The 23817-nt window shown below is 46.4% G+C and overlaps 1 protein-coding gene across 3 annotated transcripts; it reads right to left on the minus strand.

Annotated features, from left to right (window-relative positions):
• On the minus strand, positions 1-23613 carry LOC114592092 (inactive serine/threonine-protein kinase TEX14-like). Of its 3 annotated transcripts, none has more exons than XM_077925176.1 (20): positions 23512-23613; positions 20569-20711; positions 20119-20233; positions 19311-19476; positions 17766-17908; positions 16484-16544; positions 16267-16397; positions 14334-14450; positions 14102-14225; positions 13851-14023; positions 13622-13767; positions 11005-11195; positions 9885-9999; positions 8594-8688; positions 7352-7498; positions 5605-5812; positions 4127-4206; positions 3940-4013; positions 2761-2828; positions 1-270 (listed from the first exon to the last, which is right to left on the minus strand). In XM_077925176.1, exons 1-20 carry the CDS (start codon positions 23553-23555, stop codon positions 161-163), a joined length of 2451 nt encoding a protein of 816 aa, XP_077781302.1. In that variant the 5' UTR covers positions 23556-23613; the 3' UTR covers positions 1-160. The 3 variants fall into 3 exon arrangements, with proteins under 3 accessions (XP_077781302.1, XP_077781301.1, XP_077781303.1); XM_077925175.1 differs by having other exon boundaries at positions 13622-13770; XM_077925177.1 differs by lacking the exon at positions 23512-23613 and adding an exon at positions 22557-23105 and having other exon boundaries at positions 13622-13770.
• Positions 23614-23817: the final 204 nt, after the last annotated feature.

Consider the following 23817-nt stretch of genomic DNA (forward strand, 5'->3'; position numbering starts at 1 on the left):
TACAGGAATCATTTGAACTATTTAATTAGCAAGTCAGAAGTTGTGTAGATTCTCAAGGTCCATACAGGTTGATAAAGAAACGAGGATGCAGATTGCTTTTATTTCAGAATAGGAGCTCTGGTCCAGTCCAGTCCAGTGGAACGGTTATGGTAAGGATCACTCACTGGTTCTTCAAGCTAGCAACCGCCCCTTGCCCTGCAGTGGGGACTGGAGTTGTTTTCTTTTGCCCTGAGACAGGAGCCTGTCCTTTTCCATTCCTTGCTTGCTGCCCTGAGGAAGTGAGGGGTGGGGTGTTATGAGACACAATGCTATGCTGCGACGAGTCAGTTAATATTCCACGCTTAGCAACACAGGAAGCTGCCCATCTTTTTGTCCACCTTGTGTTGCTTACTCTGGCAGTGGCTCTCCACATCACCTGTGGAGTCCTGATCCTTTAACTGGGGATGCCAGAGGCTGAACCTCGTATCTCCTGCATGCAAAAGTCATGCTTTATTGTTAAGCTATGTTCCCTCTCCTATTTTGGGTACAGATGGTACTTCCTGGTTCATCTCTAGAACAAATACAGAAAGAGATTTTGCACAAGGGAGGAATTTGACACCGAGCATCTCAGTGTCCTACGAATCTCAGCTGTTGCTTATGGATCTGCTCTCCAAGAGAATGAGGGTAAAGATACCGTATTTTTCCGTGTATAAGACTATGCTTTTTGCTAAAAAAAAATTAGGCAAAAATTGGGTGTCGTCTTACACATGGATAGTGAAATGAGAGGGGAGACATGTGATTAATGGCAGCAGCAAGCAGGAGATTGGCAGTGGCGACTGGGCGGGTGATTGGTGGCAGCGGCAAGGCCTGCTGGCGATTAGTTGCGGCAGGTAACTGGCGGATGCAGCGAAGTGTGCGATCGGCAGTGGCTGTGGCAAGCAATTGGCAGTGGTGGGAAGGCGGGTGAGGAATTGGTGGAAGTGACCCCCCCCACCCCCAAAAGCTAAACAACTAAATTTCTTAATTTTGGGTTAAAAAAAATAGGCGCCATCTTATACATGGAAAAATACGGTAGTTTGGACAGCATATGGGGAAGACCACTGAAATCTCAGAAGATAGAGAACGGAGCAAACTAGAGACTTCAAGGGTTCAGAGGCGGGGCTCATGGCAGTGTGAATAGTTTCCTGCATCCTCTGGCCAGCAAGCCAAATTTTATTATGCAAAACGTGCAAATATATGTTCATATATGCTCCTATTTCATTTTCCGAACCCATGCCCTGCGGGCTTATCCACATTTACCTTTCCTCTACTCTTTCCAGGCACGGTCTGGAAAGAATCCCACACCCCAAAATCCCACCTTGTATAATAAACTCATTAACTAAGTTTTGTTTTTGTTTTTCAAAGGGCTGGCATCACCTGCCACCTACTGGCCAAACATTTACCTATTCCTCTCCAAGCTGAAGGGAAGCCATTCAAGTTATGGGCAGGTAGGTGGCAGGTTAGCTCGGCACAGAATTGAGCAGCTCATCTCCCTGACCACTCCTGTGTTCTGAGTACTTATTCATAGCCCTCCAATTTAATTACCATGATTTAAAAAAATAAAATAAGGGCCTAATGATCATGAACTTCTAATATTAGAAATGCAAAAGTGGTGCTTTAAAAAATGAATATAAAGGTAACCGGCCAGCTTGGAGTATGATGTGATGTTGAAAGCGTGAATGAAGATGCAAGATAGCAAAGAGGTTTTTTTATATATATAGTGGCACCTTATGTTACATACGCTTCAGGTTACAGACTCCGCTAACCCAGAAATAGTACCTCGGGTTAAGAACTTTGCTTCAGGATGAGAACAGAAATCGTGCTCCAGTGGTGCGGTGACAGCGGGAGGCCCCATTAGCTAAAGTGGTGCTTCAGGTTAAGAACAGTTTCAGGTTAAGAACAGACCTCCGGAATGAATTAAATACTTAACCCGAGGTACCACTGTACAACTGTTTCGAAACATAAACAAATAACTTATTTCACTACTCTGCCACATATTTAGAACAGTGGATATATATGTGCTTCGTCCTTCAGTCATACACGCCATACAGTGGTGCCCCGCAAGACGAATGCCTCGCAAGACGGAAAACCGGCTAGACGAAAGGGTTTTCCTTTTTGGAGGTGCTTCGCAAAACGAATTTCCTATGGGCTTGCTTCGCAAGACGAAAATGGCTTGCGAGTTCCTGCAGGGTTTTTTTCCTCCCCCCCCCCCTTTCCCAAGCCGCTAAGCCGCTTATCAGCTGATCCGCTAAGCCGCTTAACAGCTGATCCACTAAGCCGCTTAACAGCTGATCCGCTAAGCTGCTTAACAGCTGATCCACTAAGCTGCTAAGCTGCTTAACAGCTGATCCGCTAAGCCGCTTAACAGATCGCTAAGCTGCTTATCAGCTGATCCGCTAAGCCGCTTAACAGCTGATCCGCTAAGCCACTTAACAGCTGATCCGCTAAGCCGCTTAACAGCTGATCCGCTAAGCCGCTTATCAGCTGATCCGCTAAGCCCGCTAATAGCGCTAATCCGCTAATGGGCTTGCTTCGCAAGACGAAAAAACCGCAAGACGAAGAGACTCGCGGAACGGATTCTTTTTGTCTTGCGAGGCACCACTGTACATTTAAAGCACATGTGAACTATGGTTGGTTAAGGATGCTGGGAACTGTAGTTGTGAGGGGCAAACTGAGATTTGTGGGGAGCTGGCGCTATAAATGTGTTTTAAATTATGTATGTGCACAGACTGCTCCACCTACTTTGGCTCACAGTGGGAGAATCGCCTTTTCCTTGCAGCTCCTGGATGATTTCCTGAAGGAGGTCCAACCTGCAAGATGTATTTGAAACACAGTTCCATGTGGTATTTATTTTTTTTAAAAGAAATGAGAGAAACGTAAGGCAGAAGTAACTTCCAGAATGTACATGCCTGGTTTTAGAAACCAGTTCAGAAGAGTGATCACCAACAAATGTAAGTAGGAGGAAGCAATACTGTTGGGACTTCTGGGTCTTGTAGCGCTTTGATTATTTATTTTAATGCTGCAAAATCTTTCTAGGCAATGGTGCGGGTGGAGAAAACCCCTGGGTTTTCTTGCTAGCATCAAGGTGGTGCAACTTCCTGTCCCTACAAAACAAGGCCGGCCATGTGATACACACCCTGCTTCCTTATAAAGCATTCCAGGTCAGTCTTGCTTGTGAATAACCAGGAAATCCTGCTACTCTTTCCCCTGTGAGAGACTGTGTCTTTGCCACCGTGACCCCATCTACTTGAGAAGACCTGGGTCTAACGAAGCCACCTGTCTGTCCCTTAATTTGATTTGAAACAGAGCCTGGAGAAACTGTGGTCCTCTATGTTGGATTCCAACCCACGTCAGCCCCAGCCATCAGGCCAGTGACCAGGAAAGATGGGGGCACTATGGCCCAATGAGATTTGGAGGGCCCCGGGTTCCTCACCCCTGATTTAAAATATTAAAACGAAAAGAAACACGTTTGTCCCTATACTGCTGAGAGGTCAGCGCAAAGCCAAGACCTCCTAAATTTTAAACATGGAGGGAAATGTTTATGAGATAAAGATTTGAACATTAAATCCTAAATCCTCTGGAACTGATCATGGGAAGAGGAGAGGGAGGGGAAGTTCTGTTGTGCAGCCAGAAGTTCTTGCGGTGGCAGAACTGAGTTTAGCAGGATACCGCCCCTAAGGGTGCAGCAACCCTGTGCCTTCTTCCTTGGGAGAAAGTCCCGTTGAATCCACTGGGATTCACTTGCATAGGATCGAAATCCAGCAAGAACATACCAACTGGAAGATCAACCGAGCCATGGATTTTAGGGAAGTTGTGAAAATGCCTTTGAAACATGAAGGTGCATTGCTTATCAGATCTATCAGGTAACATGCGCTGAAAGCTCATCGTTCAACCCTGCGTGAAAATGTTCAACCCACGTACGTTTGCAAGCAGCAAGGTGGCCCTTCAAGGCAGCTCTCTTTCCTATGGCAAATCTCTGCAGAGACAGGATTTCGCTGTGGAGGAAAATTATTACTGTTAGGGAATGGTTAGGATTCCATAAGGGAATGACACAGGGAGCTGGCAGCTTTCTCCTTACAAAATAAAAATAAAAATAATAAAATTCTACCTGTTTCTTTTTCCTAGCCTTGGCTGACAAATCAATGAGGGTCTGCAGGGAGCGGTTTTGAGTGTGATCCTTGCACTTTTCTGCAGGTGGAGACAGGTGCACGTTAATCTTAAGAATGGAGGCAAGGGAGGCAAGAATTCGGTATGGCATAATGTAGGCCATGAGCAACATTATTTGACTGCTTGGATATGGAATCTAGCACGTAGGTAGGCCCGGGGGCCGGATCCGGCTCAATCACCTTCTAAATCTGGCCCACAGACAGTCTGGGAATCAGTGTGTTTTTACATGAGTGTAATGTGTCCTTTAGGGATGCAGGTGGTGCTGTGGGTTAAACCACAGAGCCTAGGGCTTGCTGATCAGAAGGTTGGCGGTTTGAATCCGCGCGACAGGGTGAGCTCCCGTTGCTCAGTCCCTGCTCCTGTCAACCTAGCAGTTCGAAAGCACTTCAAAGTGCAAGTAGATAAATAGGTACCACTCCGGCGGGAAGGTAAACGGTGTTTCCGTGCGCTGCTCTGGTTTGCCAGAAGCGGCTTAGTCATGCTAGGCATATGACCCGGAAGCTGTACACCAGCTCCCTCGGACAATAAAGCGAGATGAGCACCGCTACCCCAGAGTCGGCCATGACTGGACCTAATGGTCAGGGGTCCCTTTACCTTTAATGTGTCCCTTTATTTAAAATGCATCTCTGGGTTATTTGTTGGGCATAGGAATTGGTTCATCATTTCCCCCAAAAATATAGTCTGGCCCCCCACAAGGTCTGAGGGACAGTGGACCAGCCCCCTGCTGAAAAAGTTTGCTGACTCCTGATCTAGCAGGTTCAAAACTCCCCTTTGATAAATACACAGCTGAGGCTGGGAAACAGCAATGCTTTTTAAATTGATGGCACAGCTCAATACACAAAAGGCCAATTCCATTGGATCGAGACTTTGTGGCAGATAGGCTGTAGTTTAAAGGTACAATGCATACTCTGTATGCACAAAAAAGCTTTCCAGACATTCCACAAAATCCCTTGCTAAGATATCTCATGTGGCCCTCTCCCTAAAATCACAGAGAGGTTCTGTTTGTTAGAGTGTATCAGTTCAACTCTATATTACTTCCCATTCGCCACTGTGGGGTATAGACATTTCTATATTATAGATAGATAGATGATAGATAGCTTTTATCTATCTATCCATCTATCTATGCAAATAATGTATTTCACAAAAATTATACGCCACTTGATTGGGTAAAAGACCCTCAAAATGATTTGCATTTTGCCTCGTCCCTCAATAATTCCTACTAATATTGTAACCTTAACAGTAAATCTTTCCATGCTTTGTTAAGTTTACTGAAACCACACTCTTTTAAACCACAAATATAATTTGGACAGCCCATCTCAAATGTTTTAAGGTTAAGGATCTACAGCTGGAGGAATCCACTGCAGGGGGTTGGACTAGATGATCCTCGGGGTCTCTTCCAACTCTACGATTCAAGCTCACCCAGTGCTACTTGCTTAGGCAAGGCTCCATCACTGTGGCAGCTTCGGCCCGGCGCCCCCTGCTGGCCGACTAAGGATTCTAGCATGTGGATGCCCGAAGCAAAGCGTTTCTCAAGATACTCCAAGGAGGCCTGGGCCTCTGCCAAGAGGCAGGCCGAATCCTGCAGACTGCTCACAAACGCCGACTCCTGCTTGTCAATGGGGTCTCCCTGAAGGACATAACAGAACTGTGAGGAGAGCAAATTTTGGGAAGCAGGGAGAAGGATATGCTAGGATGAGAGGAAAGGTCCGTATAGTTAAAGCTATGGTTTCCCAGTAGTGATGTACGGAAGTGAGAGCTGGACCATAAAGAAGGCTGATAGCCAAAGAATTGATGCTTTTGAATTATGGTGCTGGAGGAGACTCTTGAGAGTCCCATGGACTGCAAGAAGATCAAACCGATCCGTTCTGAAGGAAATCAGCCCTGAGTGTTCACTGGAAGGACGGATCCTGAAGCTGAGGCTCCAATACTTTGGCCACCTCATGAGAAGAGAAGACTCCCTGGAAAAGACCCTGATGTTGGGAAAGATGGAGGGCACAAGGAGAAGTGGAGGACAGAGGAGGAGATGGTGGGACAGTGTTCTCAAAGCTACCAGAATGAATTTGACCAAACTGCGGGAGACAGTGGAAGACAGGAGTGCCTGGCATGCTCTGGTCCATGGGGTCACAAAGAGTTGGACAAGACTAAACGACTAAACAACAACAACAACAACAACAACCAAACAACAGTGCTATTTTTCTAGAAAAAGAGGTGCAGGAACTCACCGTGAATGAGACTCCCCTCTGGCGGCCATGGTGGCCACCTGAGAGGTGCCGGAACTGAGTTGCGGCTGATGGGGGGGGGGGGGAAAGCCCTGGGTGCGAGAGAGCTAACTGAGGGATGCAGGCCAAGAATGAGGGAGCTTTGAGCAAGATATTGATCTCATTAAGGGAACTTTAATCAATGAAATCAGTAGACTAAAAAACTTTTTAGTCACCTAGAAAGGCATTCACAATCAGGCAGCGCTCTTTTTTTTAAAAAAAAATGTAATTATGTTCACATAAAGCTGGAGCTGGTAGGTACGATTTTGGAAGAGCCATTCCCCTTCATTCACCTCGGAGGGAAGGCCACTTCTAATAAGATCTGGCTTATTAGATCAAAGTCATTTCTTCAAAACTACGGTTTCAACGATGCAGTTCTATAAACACTCAGTGAAAACTCCTTTCATCGATGGGAAAAAAGCCTTTTTATAAGAATGAAGTGGCAGCATTGAGTGTATATAACCCCATTTCATGCGGGGGGTTCTGTTCCCGGCCCCCTTGTGTGTTGGCGGAGTGCTTATAAGCACGGCCTACAACTTCTGTCCTGCCCCTGTTCTGCCTTCTTCCAAAAGGAGAAGGCGATCACGTGCCAATTGCATATCAAATGTGAATCATTCCAGCATGGCTGCAAATGTATAGGCCTCTACGGGTGCAGGTTGGAAGGGATGTGGGTTGGAAGTGCGGAAATGGTTAGGAACAGATGGGAAAAGACACAGAAACAGAAGAGGACAAGACATAGCTCTGGGATGGGAAACAAGAGATATGCATAACAGGGCACAGCTGTGGGAAGTTTGTTAAAACAACATGAGGATATATTGGATTTAGCAGCCAGTGTTTCCTGCAATCTGGTTTCAAGGGTCTGCAGATCAGGGCTGACGGGGCTTAAGTGAAGCACAGCAGAACCTCACCACATCTGCAGAAACCAGGCTCCTGTTATCTGACTCGGCTGTGTCCTCACCGCTGCTCGCTGGTTCACAGGTGCTGTCAGAGTTTGATCTCTTGTGCTCTCCCAGAGAGGATTTGCAAGGGATACTTCCCTGCTGATCATTTTCCTTCTGCAAGAAAGCAACATTGAACTCGCCGGGTGGAGTCTAACCAGGCGTGGATTATTCCTCCCCTTGTTTCTTCTATGCAAATAAACTTTACCAGAGGGTCTGTTAGTGGGAAGAGTCCCTCCTCTTCAACAATTGGACATGATGCAATTGAGAAAAGTAGACTTAAGGCTGCCAGGGGGCATCATTTTCCATCCCACCCCATACTCAGCACACGCAGCACTGTTGCCATTCTGCTGCAGTTCATCTTCTGCCAAAACCGACATTATTCACCTTCCTGTCTGCTGTGACGAAATTACATAGCTTACGTAATTTGTGTAATTAATTACACAAACTATATTGTCATTATATTATTCCGCCCTGTTCATTTCAGGGCAAAGGGAAGCCAATGCAAATTTATGCAATCAATTACACTTCTTTTGGCAACAGTGAATGCGGACCATATTCATTGGATTGACTCCTGCACTGGCAATTTCCACTCCTGTTTTGTCGAAATTGGAGCTGCCATACACGTGGAAATAGTGTCTGGGCGGAATTTCCGAAAATCGGCAAAAAAATGGGGGGGGGGGGAGCCCAACAACTTTTGTGTCCAGATTTCCACTTTTTGAAATATGGTGACCCTATCAGATTTATCCACTATGAACGCAAACTAACGGTGGAGTTAGAGGTCAGAACAGAGGCAGAGTAAGGTGGGTGCGGCCTGCCCAGGGTGTCATCCCTGAGGGGGGGGTGACATTGCTGTGGGCGGCCCCCTGGGACTCTCCCCACCACTGGCACCCCCCCGGACACCCCCCACTGCCGCCGCACCCCCCTAGGATGCTCCCTGTCGCACCCCCTGGGATGCTCTGCTGGCGCACCCCCGCGGGCGGCTAGCCCCGCCCCTCGGACCACTCTGGGTGCTGGAGCAGCTAGCTCCGCCTTTGGGTCAGGGTCCCTCTTAGCCTATGCTATGACAGCCCATCCTAGGGAATCATCCTAGGGTGGGAGCAGCTTGTGCCAGAATATGGTCCTCCACAGAAGAAGAAAGGAGTTCCTGAAGCTTCAAGAATCTGTACCCTCCAAATGCAGCACCATTATTCTGCCTTGGTCATCTGTTACCTGTGCATGCCTGGTTGTCTCACTTTCAGGCTGGGCATTGGGAGTGCTTTGTTCTGCACTCCGGCTGAGAGTCTCCACCTCAAAGTATGGCGGCTCTAGAGGACAAGAATATAGACAAAGATGAGAGCATATAGAACTATGAGCATTTTTAGCTCCTTCCCAATCCTCCATTTCTCTCCCTTTCGTCTCTATTCAGTTATTATTATTAGTCATTATTACCAACATGCTTCTTAAGTCTACAAAATTTGCAATTCCCACCTCACACATATCTATGAGAGAGAACGTCCTGCCTAACAAAGGATCAGATTCGTAGCCAAGAGCAGTGCTTTTTTCTGGGGGGATGGGGGTAAGTGTACCCTTAAACATTTTGTGAATCTAACAGGAGAAGAAACTGTTTTGTTTATTAAAAAAAATAGCTTATTCTCTATGAATAGTCAGTTCCGTTGCTACCCCCGATGGCGGCCTCATTTCCTGTCACAGTGTTTCCTGTGTGTCAGATGGAATCGAGCGTTTAATGTGTGAAGTAGGAGTTGGAATCTAGAGCGGTGATTGGTCAGTTTCGTTGTTACCATCTCCAATGGCAGCCTCCTTTCCTGTCACAGTGTTTCCTGTGTCTCAGACGAAAGCGAGCGTTTAATGTGTGAAGCAGTATGGAAAGTGGATGTGTGGTGTTTTACTGATGAAAGTCGGGAAGATGTTACACACACAACCTCATGCCAACATGGAAGTTACCGTGAGCTGTCAGCTGTGTAATATGAGGTAATGCATGTTCTTTGTACTTTTGTCCAGTTACTGTATTTATTTCCCCCGTTTTGAACTATGAAATGGTGATTTCCTTGAGTCAAAATGAGAGTACCTCTAAACGTTTTTTAAGGGGAAAAAAGCACTAACCAAGAGAGAACCTGAATTTTCAAATCCATTCTGGTCACTTGTCCTCAGGATTTTGGGCCTAGGTTCACTGTTCTCTGACCACACAGCATAAGGGCAAGAATAGCGGTAGCACAATATGAAATCCAGCGCAATGGTTGCACTAGTGGAAGCTCGTACAACAAGATCAAGAACAAGATCATGGCCACAGCAACCTGTTGCACACCCATCCACAAGAACCATGCTGGCTTCCAGAACCTTCTCTTGCATACATCCATTCCACTAGTGCAACTAGGACGCCACTAAAGGACTTTGATTCAGTGCTACATTGACTTCCTCCTCCCCATGTCCTTTTTCCTGAACCCATGAAGCAATGCCCCATTGCGCACCCTGGCTGGTTCCTACCATTTGGGATCAAACTGACCTTCAGGAATTATTGGAAGGGATGATTCGTCTGACTCAGCCTGCCCTGCCCACAGACAGAGCTTCTTGGGAGTCGATGCTGCTGATGAAACAAGAGGGATGCCCCCTGAGGCATCCTAGGAAGAGAAAAATGACACACTGTATGCTTCTCTGATCACGATAATTACAAAAAGGGCTACGGAGGCAGCTTGCTTATTCCTAGAGAAAAGCTTGAGGCGCTGCATAATCAGGAAGCCAGGTGCAACCTGAGCTCAACTTATGCTTGTCTCACGTTTTCCTTCAGGTAAGATAGAGATGACAGTAATGACTCAGAAGACTGGCTTATCCAGCACCCACCCCAAGTTACCTGCACAAAGCTTACATATGGTCTTTATTAAGCAGCTATTGAGCAATACCTCAAGGACCGCCTCTTTCCATAGGAACCTACCCGGACCCTGAGATCATCTTCTGAGGCCCTCCTTCGTGTGCCTCCTCCTTGAGAGGTCCGGAGGGTGGCAACACGAGAACGGGGCCTTCTCTGCAGTGGCTCCCCATCTGTGGAATGCCCTCCCCTTTAGGCACCAGGCAAAAACATTCCTTTTTAACCAGGCCTTGGGTTGATCTGATTTATATCTTATGCCCTTTTTAAAATATGTGGGGGTTTTGCGGGGGGGAGCTATAGGGTTGTCGCTTTTATTTTTTATTATGTATTTTCTTGGTTTTATATCTTTATTTTATTCTGTGAACCGCCCTGAGACCCCCGGGGTACAGGATGGCATATAAAATCAATAAATAAAACAATAATAATAATTTGTTTGCGGGGAGGTTATATGACAGTGAGCTTTCACCTGCCATTCATCTCATTTTGTTGACGGGTTTTAATTGTTATTTAATTGTTTATTATTTATTTATTTATTGTTTGTTTGTTTGTTAATAATGGTTTATTTGTTGCCTGCCCTTCACCCTAATGCCCCGGGGCGGGTTAGAGCATCAAAAACGACAATAAAAAAACCATTTAAAACAAATTTGTCCGTCTCACACTTGTCAATCTCTTTCCAAACTGAAAAAATAAATAAATCTGGTTATTATAATTTAAACAACAACATGGAGGCAAACTAAAGAAACACCCATTAACTCCTCACCTGCTGGGCTGCCCGCAAAACATAGCGTAAGTCAGGGAAAGTACCCTTCCGATCACGTTCCTTCAAGGCTGTGCCGCCTTTGACCACCTCATAGAGAGGCTGGGGCACACGGGCATCAGCCGAGAGAGACTGCCCTGCCTCCATCTTCTCCTTCACAGCGAGGCCATCCAAACCACCCCAAGGAACTTCCCCTGAAAAATACAGGTTGTTTGACTTGTAGGGTCATAAAACACAAAGTTAGGCAGACCCACTATAAGTCCAGAAGAGTCAGCGCTTTTTTGTGATGGCACTTGCCTCATTTTTGGCACCCCATTTCAACCGTTTTGTGCTGGTGCTTGCAGTATATATTTTTTATCAAGCTGTGAGTACCTCACTTATTTATTTATTTATTTATTTTACAAAAAAAAAAAAAAAAAAAAAAAAGAGGTCTGCCAAGAAAAATATCGGGCAGGGATGTTTGAAATGGCACCCCACCCCCCGCTCCTCCAAACTAGCTCCTGCCATAGGTAGGTTACTGCATGGTGCTGTTATATATAAAGGTAAAGGACCCCTGGACAGTTAAGTCCAGTCAAAGGTGACTATGGCGTTGTGGTGCTCATATCGCTTTCAGGCCGAGGGAGCCGGCGTTTGTTCACAGACAGCTTTCCGGGTCATGTGGCCAGCATGACTAAACCGCTTCTGGTGCAACAGGACACTGTGACGGAAACCAGAGCGCATGGAAATGCTGTTTACCTTCCTGCTGCAATGGTACCTATTTATCTACTTGCACTGGCGTGCTTTTGAGCTGCTAGGTTGCCAAGAGCAGAGACCAAGCAACGGGAGCTCATCCCATTGTGGTCACCCCGATCGGCAAGCCCAAGAGGCTCAGTGGTTTAGACCACAGTGCCACCTGCATCCCTTTACCTTGCACGGTGCTGATAACACCAGGTTCAATCCTCATGTGGGACAGCTACATATTCCTGCTTTGCGGGAGCTGGACTAGATTATCCTAAGGGTCCCAAATGGCTCTACGATACTATTAGTCTATGCTTCCATACTTCCCTCTTTCCCAGAGGTCAGGGCGCAGGCACGACTGGATTTTGGATTGGAGTGACTGCGTTGCGTTGGCTGAGGGAAGTGAACAACAACTTAATCCCCTCAGCCCACAGCAATCATATTAAATCTGTAACCAAAACAGTTGCCTCAGAGCTGCAGGGAGGTTCCTTCATGGGGAGAAGGAAGTAAGAACCTAAGTGAGAGCCCTTCTGGATCAGAACAAGGGAGTGTCCAGCCCAGCATTCAGTTTCCAAGTGAGGCAAACTAGGTGAGTGGAGTCAGCTGAGAGGACAAAGGAGCCCCAGCTTCCTCCTCAGGAACTGGAATCCAGAGGAACATCAACTCAGAACCCAAGAGGACCTGCTTAACTTCCACAATTAAAGCCCACACAATTCCATCCAATCCCATTTTTAAGCCCTCCAAGCTCACATTGTGCGGCATCAAATTCCAAAAGTTAACTGTACACTGTTTATACTTCCTTTTGTCTGTGCTGAATCTACTGTTAATCAACTTAAAATGTCCTTTTAAAATGTGGGGTCTTTTGGGGGGTGTTATTGGGTTGTTGTTTTTATTTTGATTATATATTTTGTGGTTTTATATTTTGATTTTGTTCTGTAAACTTGCCCTGCGACCTCCGGGTATAGGGTGGTATATAAATTCCTTAATTCCTTCCTTCCTTCCACCAATTTCTCTGGATATCCTCCAGTTCTAGCTTTATGAGAATGGAAGAAAAAGAGCAATCTAGCGCCACTGCCCACACCATGTCTCATTTTATAAACTTCTATCATACCCCTCCCCCCCCCGGTGCCTTTTTTTCTAAGCCAAAGAGTACCAGACATTTCAGCCATTCCTCATGTGGAAGGAACTCCTGTTCTTTCACCATCTGGTAGCCCATTTCTGCACCTTTGGATTAGTATTTTAAGTAATGGCATACGGTCAACCTATGCTATGTATTAGATACCTCCCTCTGTTAAAAGAGCCCCTTACCCAATTCTCCTTCTCAGCAACGATCTATTACCAAATCACCTCTCAGATCCTCTAAAAGACGGTATTCTCTGTAAACTTATTCTTCTTACACTCAAGCCATCCTTGTAGATTAGCTTTGCACTCTTAAGGGGAAAAAATATATTCAAATAATGCAGGTCTTGGAGCTTGACGCTGAAGCCTAAAAATGTTAATTCTAACAGTCGTACCTCAGAAGTCGAACGGAATCTGTTCCAGAAGTCCGTTTGACTTCCAAAACGTTCAGAAACCAAAGCATGGCTTCTGATTGGCTACAGAAAGCTCCTGCAGCCAATCGGAAGCCCTGTCGGAATTACAGTAATTCGCAAACTGGAGCACTCACTTCTGGGTTTGTGGCGTTTGGGAGCCAAGACATTTGAGAACTCAGCTGTTCGAAAACCAAGGTACGACTGTGGCGCCATTTTAAAGTGCTTGCTTGCGTCTCTTCTGCTAATACAGTTATAGGCCAAGGCAAACCTTTCTGGCAACTGGAATTTCCCTGAGAACTTATGGTCAGCCGATGGGCTCCTTGAGACCTGCCAGTCTTGCCTGCCGCTTCCCACCCTGGCCAGAAACCAACCTGTAAAGATCTCCTGGATCACCGTACAGAAGCTGAAGAGGTCAGAGTTCACGGAAGCCGGGCGCTCTCTGATGACTTCCAAGGGCAGCCAGTTGTAGAGAGCAGGGGCTGGAGGAATAGGCTGGGCTAACCTGTTTTTCTCCGCCCTGCTGAAACAGAACTGAAACCAGTCAAATGTCCCGAGGAATCCTACTGGGGTCTCCCAAAGACCGCACTTGCTCCAACCAACCTCTGCTGCATGTGCTCAAGGTTGCTGAGCTTGGCAAGTCCAGGTCTCACCAGCTGAACTGCATGGGAGGTCACAGCCCGGTGAATATAACCCCGAGAGTGCAGGAACAAGAGCGCTTCGGAGACTTGCAGCAGCAAACGCAGAGTCGCCGAGGGAGCTGGGGAGCTAGACTTCTGCAGTGGGGGAAGAGGGAGAGGGATAAGCTTCGGAAGCGAGGAAAGGAGCCGAGCTTCCCCGACCCTCTCACTCACCTCACAGTGCAAGGCGTAGTAGAGGGAACACATGCCCACCCTCTCAAAGACGAGCTGGAGGTTTTGCAGGTCCAGAGATGGGCTCACGGCCAAGAGGAGCAGAAGGTGGGGGTGGTGGAGCTGGCTGAAGGAAACACGGAAGCCATGCTGAACAAATGGCAGTGAGCGCCCACGTAACAACAGGGCTTATCCCTCCATGATCTGAGTCCTGAAGCCCACCAGCTGGAATTACCTGCAGTATTTTTGTTCAGCGAGGAGCAAGTCCAGGGCGCCACGCATTTTACTGCAGTGGGGATGGGCTTCCGGCTTTAAGCTTCGCACCGTGACAAACTGCCCATTCCACAGCAAGCTGGAAGCAAGGGGAAAAGGTGTCAGAACCGGGGCTACTCTCTTCTGTGAAATGAGGAGTTATAACTAACACACGTGTTATACTTCTTTGGTTCACTTAGACTACAGCTCCTCCAAATCTCCACCACCGCTCATGTTCAAACCAACATCTTTCTTAACCTACACATTCCACTCTGGCTGCAAATTTCCCCAAGCGCTATATCCTGTTCTTCCATGACTTATTTTAAACTTCTGTGTACCGTATCTTTCGCTCTATAAAATGCACCAGACCATAAGATGCACCTAGTTTTTGGAGGAGGAAAACAAGAAAAAAAATATTCTGAATCCCAGAAGCCAGAAAAACAAGAGGGATCGCTGCTTTTGCTGCGTAGCAATCCCTCTTGCTGTTCTGGCTTCTGGGATAACTGCGCAGCCTGCATTCTCTCCATAAGACGCACACACATTTCCCCTTACGTTTTAGAAGGGAAAAAGTGCGTCTTATAGAGCGAAAAATACGGTAACTTGAAAGCTTGCAAGGGGGCATGTTAAATGCCAATTAGTCCAAAGACTGATTTATTACTCGTGTGTATGTCTCAGGAAATGTAACTTCTTACTCTGTGGCTTTTGTTCGACAAAGATCAGCTACCAAATTCTAATATGATCTGCCCAATTTCATCTCTCAGCACTGGTCTTCACAACAAGCCTTTCCCCTTATCAACGAATGAGTACGATGCAGGACTTCTTTATGGTCCAGTAGAACGTGTAGAATCTTGAATTAATGAGAGGCATAGGAGAACTTGTGTCTGGGCTCGTGAGGATGGGGCAAATGAATGGAAGGAAAAATTCAGGAGAAGATGGCTGGGGGTTATGTGGCAATGGATGAAAGGAACATGTGAGGGAGGAAAAAAAAGTATGGATTCCTACAAGTGATTGATATGACATCTGCAGATGCGGGATGGCGAAACTACAGCCCGGCCATATTTTACTGCACTATGGAATGTTAAAAACCCACGCGCTGTGAACTCCTTGGATAAAAACAGATTAATTTAAAAACCTGTTAGCAGCAGGGCACTGATAGGAAATGTTTGAAAGAATAAATTGGGTGAATGTATTTTTGAGGATGGAGAAAGGAAACAGGACATCAGAAAAGTGAAATGTACGTAGCTGGTGAAAGGAAAGCGATTTCCCAAGAGGGTGGGCTACCAGAGGCCACCCTCTTAAATGCAGCAGGGGCAAACCTGGTTCAGCCCCCTCCACCTGCAACCTGATTGGCCCGTTGAAATTGGCCTTCCCGCCAGGCCATCCTGGCTCCTTCAGGTATACTGGGCCGAGGCCGTTTAGGGCTTTAAAGGTCAGCACCAACAATTTGAACTGTGCTCAGAAACGTACTGGGAGCCAATGTAGGTCTTTCAGGACCATGTTAAGTGGTCTCAGCGGCTGCTCCCAGTCACCAGTCTAGCCGCCACATTCTGGGTTAGTTGAAGTTTCCGGGTCACCTTCAAAGGTAGCCCCACACAGAGTGCATTGCAGTAGTCCAAGCGAGAGATAACCACACAGATTGGCAGCAGCTCTCCATGGTTTCAGACAGGAGTCCCGCCCAGCCCTACCTGAACATGGAGCCTTCTGTTGCCAAACACATCCTCTACTACTGAGCTACTACTGAGCTGTGTCCCTCCCCGATTCATTTCACTGTGATCAGTCTGCTTCCCTGCGATCAGGTATCTCCCTAGAACTGGGTCTTGCAAGAAGAGAACCTATTGTCGCTATTGCTATTTATTTTTTATCCTAGATGGGAGGTGAGAACAGACAGGGCTGATAGATAATGCTGATAGCTTTACTTCTTCATGAGTGTGTGCGGTCCGTTCTGGTAGCTCCAGTCTGGTTCTCCGTGACCTCGGAGCAGCTCGCTGTCGTCTGCAATGAACGTGAAGGCAGCAATCCTGGGCTGCTGGCACTTGCCTGGGCACAGCTGAAAGAGAAGGGAGGAGTTATGAGCCTAGAAACTATGGCCTCTCTACTACACTGAACCACACCCTTCCAGAGAAGTTTACTTACTTGCCTGTATCCAATAGCTGTCTCCTTGCTGCTTCCCAACCTATTGGAGCCGTCCAAATGCCTGCAACCAGAAGGGGTTGGAAACAAAGCCTTGTGAGACACATTTAGGTATTGGGACCGCTGGCGTTAGGCAACCCCAGTGATTTCTACGGGAGAATAAGTGGTCTGGAAATGCAGTCGAAGCACAAAAGATTGTATTTTGCCTGCAAACGTTCTACTGCTACTGTCGCTGTGAACCACTGCATGCTTATAAGTCTTATTTTTCAACTTGCTTTACAACTTCTTGCTCGATTCTCTGTTAAGTGGGGTGAGCAGGCAGAATCCTGCCTACTTCATCGCCGGACTTGCTCAAACAAGGCTTTACGGTCTAATTCCTATGCTTTTAATTTTTGTTGTTGCCGAGGGTGGGATTTTAAAACTCTGTTCAACCCACACACGTGGGGGCCTGGAGGGATGGATTGCAATTAATATATCCTCTCCTACCTCTTTAAACCCATCCCCACAGTTTCAGTAGAAGAAAGCAATACTATAAATATTGTTTCACCAAGTTTTGCAACAACAACAAAAAGGGAACCAGGCAGAGGGCTTTCTCGGCAGTGGCGCCTGCCCTGCCGAACGTCCTCCCATCAGATGTCAAGGAAATAAAGAACTAGAAGGCAGCGCTGTTTAGGGAAGTTTTTAATGTGTGACATTTAAATGAATTTTTAATCTTTGTTGGAAGCTGCCCGGAGTGGCTAGGGAAACCCAGCCAGATGGGCGGGGTACAAATAAATTATTATTATTATTATTATTATTATTATTATTATTATTATCATCATCATCATTATCTATATATCTGCTTTGATTTCTTTATGATACTGCAGAATATAGGCATTTAAATAGATAGATGGATACACAGAAAGAAAATTCCCCTTAGAGGAAGGGGGAGAATTCTACAGATTCCCCCTTCAGCTCTAAGCACCACCCCACACTGTTCAGGAAAAACTTGCTGGAGCAGCTTTTCAGGGGGCACTTGAGGCAGAAGGAGTCAGTGAAAATCACCTCCCTAACCGCTTTCTCCTTCCTCCAGTGTGAATGGAACTCGACCAAGTCTGTCTCCCAACCCCACATGTTCAATGGGGACAATTACTGTAATTCCCCAAACTGCTCATGCCAAGATGTTTTATCATCATTATCACCACCACCATTCAGTTGTCTGTCTCAGCAGAGGGCTGGGTCCAAACAGAGACTAGGCTATGGCTCCTGCAGCGTTAGAGAAGACGGGCAGCAGGTGGATCCTTACCAGAGGGAGGCAGATAAGAGCGAGGAGAGCGAGGAGCGCAGGCTGCGTGGCGATGCTGCTAGAGCTTTGGAATACATCAACAGGTCCCCGTGCTGCACCAGCATAGACATCTGGCCAAAGCACCGCTGGATGAAATCCAGGACCTTGAGGCAACGGAAAAGAGAGGAGCTAGACAGCGGAACAGCACTCCACAACAGCCATGATTTCTGCATCACGGGGGGTGGGACTTGGTCTCAGGCTTCAGAGAATTGGCTTCCTCCCCCCTTGGCCGTAGATAAGCAGAACAAAAGAAAATGAGGTTTCTTACCAGTTAGAATCTTTAATAACCACAGCGAGAGACAACAGAACACATCTCTCTAGAATGGTGGTGCTCCCAACTAAGGCTTACTCCCCTTCCATCCCTATTAAGCTACGTCACTCCTAAATCTTGTAACCTGAGGTCATACCCTCTGTGCTTTCTGTCCTGCCACTTTCTCAGCTCTCCTTGACCTTGAGGAGAATAGATGGATGCTTTCCAGAGAGAGTGAATCTGTTAACCCTCTCTCTTCCAGCGTTTCTTCTACTAGCTGTTCCCCATCCAGTATTTCCCAGCTTCTGCCTTCTGCACTACGCCCCTCTGCAAACCACTGTTCTAAGTCTATACTGTCCTTCTGCTCCTGGGAAGATTCAGGGTTGGGGGGAGGAGGTGGCTCCCACCATGCCTCCTCATTGTAGCCCTCCTCAGCACAATCCCTGACACTTGGGGTCCCTTCCAACTCTATGATTCTATGGTTATATGCAGCTGCCTGGTAGCCATAGACAACAAGGAACCGCACACTGGCAGCAGTAGCAGGGTTATGGGGCGGCCCAGGGGATCTACACCCTGCGATTCTCGCACCAGGATGCCCTTACTGCAACCTTTTGTTTTAAACCCACAATCTTAATTTGCCCAAGGGCACCTCTCTATATGAATGAGCAAGTGCAAATATTATGCAAATTTGTGCTGTCATGGGTTGCGCCCTGACCTCGCATCTATTATCATTATTATTATGGTGCTTGGCGCATAAAGAGTCTCCAAGTGACTTGCAACTCTTTAAAAGAATAAAGCGTGCCGCAGAATCAGAGGAAAACACAATGTGTTACAATAAAAGCCACGCAATAGCCTATAAAGCAAACCCAACGAAACAGCAGTAGAACCACACCATCGAAAAAAGACATCAAAATCATCCCCAATTTGTCAAAATGGTAAGTTTTCACCTGGCACTGAAAGGATGTTAGTGAAGGCAGCAGCCAAACCTCACTGTGGAGAACATTCTACAATAAACTTCAAAAGCCCCCTGCATGAGGGCTAATGAGTGGGCTGCTGGAGGAAAGGGGGAGCAAAATTTTGGTCCTTCCTCTCAACCTTGCATGGATACTAAAGAGGGCTGTCAGAGGAGGGGCAGCCCTCTCCAGCCCTGCTTTGCCAGCCTCCAACAAGGAAGCAATTCCCCCCCCCCCCCACGTAACCTTGATGGTTTATTTCCATGACTGCTCTAAGACATGTCAACGTGAAGTTGTAAATACCTCAGCATTCTGCTCACTCCCAGCTAGCTGGGCCCAGTCTTTAGGGGTCTGCCCCTTTTGATCGTGGAATCTTAGGTCACCTCCAGCTTTCAGGATGTGGCCCAGAAGTTTCTGGTGGCCTGAGATAGCAGCTGCATGGACTGGGGTGCTACCATCATAACAACGGCTTTGGGGTGAGAAGGAGAAAGAGGCGTTAGGGTGCAAAGGACGGGGGACAAGTTCTGCCAGCCATAGTTTTTGTAATCAGAAATGCCATTTTAGCTGATAGAATGCACACATCTCTGCTCAGATGGGGGTAACTCAGTTGTTTTCCCTGTTAACCAAATAACATGATTTATGCTTTGAAAGACAAGCCCTTGGCTGCTAGAGAAGAATTGATTCACAGCCTGACAATAAAATGTTTTAAGGTCTTTTCCCCATATGAGGCATCAATGTTTACCAATCTGAAACTTAAGGTTTATACAGCCAATGGTAGCCAGAACTCTTTCTGGTATATATGAGGAGCTGGTATCATATATTGGAAACGTTGCTATGGATGTCAGCACAAAATGTTAGCTAATGGCTGTGGGGAAAAAGAGGTGATAGTACACCATAGCGGTGAGCAACATCCCCCAAAAAGCACTGTGAAGGAAACTTTTGCCATCTCTTCTGAATAAGCAAACATATACCTCAGCCTGAGGGGATATATATGTTGAGACAAGACAGAAAATTTTATGTTTTAAGAGGGACCGGACTCAAATGGAGACAGGCCTTCTCAAGAATATCTAGTTTTCCAGACACTGTCTCTAAGAATTTTGTTATCACTCACTGGTTGGGGTTGGCGCCGAAGTGCAGAAATAGCCGGACTACCGGGACGTGTCTCAGTAGGGCAGCAAGATACAAACCCGTTTGCCCGGATGCATTGTGGCAGTCCACATCCACACCTGAAGAAGGAAACACAAACACTGTTCGTGAATAACGGCAAGAGGTTTTGTTGAAGAGATAAAGACTACCTGCATTGCGGGAGATTGGACTAGACAACCCTCGTAGTCCATCTACTATTCTACAAGTCTATGGTACCAGAATACACTGTTTCAATTTCAAATAGCAAAACCAAGTCTTGTCCCATGCCCTAAGTAGCATACCCATACAGAAGCATATCTGACTTCCCCTCATTTTGTAACCCAAGCAGACCCATGCAGTCCTCATATTCTGTCAGGACTGTTTAGCAGAGGGAAATTACCGTACCTACACGGAGTTTGAAACAGATTGGCTTTACCTCTCTTCAGCAGTATCTTGGCTTTCTTGACCTTGCCCTCAATAGCATGCCTGAGTAACTGCCCCTCCAGAGATTCAGGGTCTGTAATGTAGCCTAGGCTCACGGGACAGCTTGGTGGAAGCACTGGGGACTGTGGCATCACACTAGAGAGAGAGAAAGTGTTCATGGTTTAAAAAGAGCTAAGAGAGAAGTGAAGGTAGGAAGCCATAATTGAAAAAGAACTCAATTCTCAGGTGTGCTTGGCAAAACTATTATGACTATCACTGGATTAAAGAAATATTAGTAGCTTAATCACTATCTTTAAATGATTAAGCAATTGTATTTGCAAATGCCAAAAAAAAGTTGTGAAGAAGCCTGCTATGTTTTTGCAACATTAGCAAACCATTATGTCCCTTTAGAAACAATAGGAATACCAGTGCTGCAATATTGATGTTCTGCAACCAAAAGTTCAAGACTAGTTTTTTCATTATTTGCTTTTTATCAGAATTTAAACCATGCTACATGAATTGTGCCGATCTTTTTAATTTATAAAGGGTATGTAATCAATTCATGTTATCAAGTTATTAAACCCTAAAGCCCCAAATTTTTTTTTCAGTGTGTGTTATTTAGTAAGCTTTTCTGTTCTGGCCAACGGTTGTGGGTAGGGCTTAATCTTTTTACAGGACAATCCTGAACATGTTTTCACAGAGGCATGTCTCATTGATTTGATCTGAACAAGTGTGGTAAATGTGTTAAAGATTGCACATACAAGCATCCTCACACCTCAAATTATTAAAATGCCTCCCTTCCCATTGTTTCGTCAGGCTCTGATGAAAGGAATAGTAAATGAGGCTATTGTTTGTTCCAAGTTTTATTGTGTTTTTAATATTCTGTTGGGAGCCGCCCACAGTGGCTGGGGTAACCCAGCCAGATTATTATACATACAAGTCAAATAATATGAGGTTGGATTTTTAGCTCCTAACACTACAGAGAAGTGCCATTTGGAACTGCAAATTCTGTGTTGCAGTGTGCAAAGGTAACAGCAGCATTCTGAAATAAGGGGCGTACATAATTCTCTGAAACAAACTTCATTCCTTCAAAATAAGGAATATCTGGTATTCTTTTGTATGTGGATTTCCAGAGAAAGTGAAATTGAAACTGAACCTGGCTTGGCCACCTGTGAAGAGACTGGGGAGAGGTATAGGAGATCTCAATAAAGCAAGGACCAGAGACAGGATTTTAGTTTTTTGAACTACCACTTGGGTGCAAAGGGCAAAATTATTTTCTTATACTGGACAAACAGTACAATACGATACATATCTTACCAAAAGTAAGCCCCATTGGGTTAAAGGGGCCTTACTTACAGGTAAATGGACCCAGTGTTGCTACCAAATGTGAAGACAGGACAGGAACCTCTATAGGAGAGAGCAGCTGGCAGGCAAAATCAGAAGGGAATTCTGTAAGGTTTTCTTTCTGCGAGAGGTCTGCTCACAATGAAACCATTTGTTCACCAGCTATTTAATGACCATTCATCCGGTTTGCAGGAAGATTACATGGCACCAACATCAAGCAGCTTTCACCCCACACTTTCCCAATGCGTATCCCCATCACTTCCCTTATTGCAAAAAGTCCAGTTTGGGAGGGGAAGTGGGTTTGATGTGTAAGGCTTCCAAACAAACTTTTGGAACCAGAATTTGCTGTTATGCGCTGAACCCCATTTGCGGAAGAGTGAGTCTGGAAGTGCCTTCTCCTGTTAAATTAAATGCTGCAATGTTAAAACAATCCCTGCATTGCAGGGGGTTGGACTAGATGATCCTCATGGTCCCTTTCCAACTCTACAATTCTGTGGTTCAGTTGCGCCCCTGGATGTGTCGATTGGTTCCATCAGGTTAAGCAGCCAACTGCATGAGCGATTGTTGTATAAATGAGTCTCCTTGCTTTCTTCACAGACCCAGGGAACGAGTGCAAATGCATCCAGCCTTATATTTCTAATGCAAATTCAAGCCTACCTGAAAATCCCAGCTGCAGATGCTCATAGATATGGGGAGCGCACTCTGCCTATGTTCAGAGGTCCTTTCATTGATTCTTAATTCCTAAATCCCAGGCGGGGGAGGGAGCAACCCTGGTTCTAATTATGAGCCAATTATGTCAACATTGCAGGGAAGTTGTGAACTTCCAAAACAACTCAGCACGTAGAGAAAAACATCCATGCCAACTCTTCACTGCAATAAAACCCGAGTCCCGACTAAAATGGTAATTTTGAATCAACGTGCAAGTTCAGCCCTTGTTTCAATTATTCTGACTCAATCATACAAACCACAAGGGGCGGGGAAGAAAATAATAAAGCTTAAACACTGAGCTGATGCGGTTAAAAATAAATCCCTTTTCCACCCCTAGGGCTCAAAGTTAAATTGTGCGCGCGCGGGGGTGCGAAAGAGACAACAGGCTCAGAATAGGCTGAGAACGACTCAAGCGCCGCCCAGGAGACGGCGGCCTTAAAAGCCGCTCTTTCTCCGGATTGGCCGGCGAGGTTGCGTAATGTGCGGACGGGCGGTTTGTTATTTTTAACGGCCGCGGTGCTGGGAGGAAACCGCCAAGTGAGGAGGGCAGGAATTCACAAAAACACGGACTGGGCAGCGCAGGCGCAGACGGAGGCACGCCAGGAGCCAAACAGCGCCTTTTAAGGCCGCGCTGCTCCAGTTAGTTGGTCACGGAACGCTGAGGTGCTTTGACGGTCGCTGACCACTTCGGAGCATGTTAAAAGGGCAACGTGGGGATTTTCACTGGGAAATAGTCCGCAGCCCCGCCTTCCGCCCCGTTGCAGCAGGTTGCAACACGCTCTGAAGTTTCCCACTCCCAAACAAAAGGGACTTGCGCTTGACTCGTTCCTGGTGGTGGGATTCAAAGGATGCCTTTTGGGGTGGGGGGAATTTGCGACCTGTAGGACAAGCAACAAATCTAGACCTTTGCTGAAGATAGGAATTTCCAGGCAGGTGCTTCAAATTCATGGTGGCGGGATGGAGGAAGGATGGAGATGAGAGTCGTGCAGAGAGAGACGTGGCGTGTGCGCGCCTCTGCGGAGAGCAACGCTGTCTCCGAGTTGCACAGAACGCTTGGATGTCAGAACGCTCCATATAGAACACGTTTGTGATCAAACACTGCTCCCGTTATAACGCCCCCTCGATGTTGCAACGCCCCCTCCTAAGGTGCCTTCAGACGTGATGGGCACACGCAAACGCACAGAGGAAATGAAATACAGTGTTGTGATTT

Source organism: Podarcis muralis, chromosome 2, assembly GCF_964188315.1.
Source record: "Podarcis muralis chromosome 2, rPodMur119.hap1.1, whole genome shotgun sequence".
Classification (NCBI taxonomy): domain Eukaryota; kingdom Metazoa; phylum Chordata; class Lepidosauria; order Squamata; family Lacertidae; genus Podarcis; species Podarcis muralis.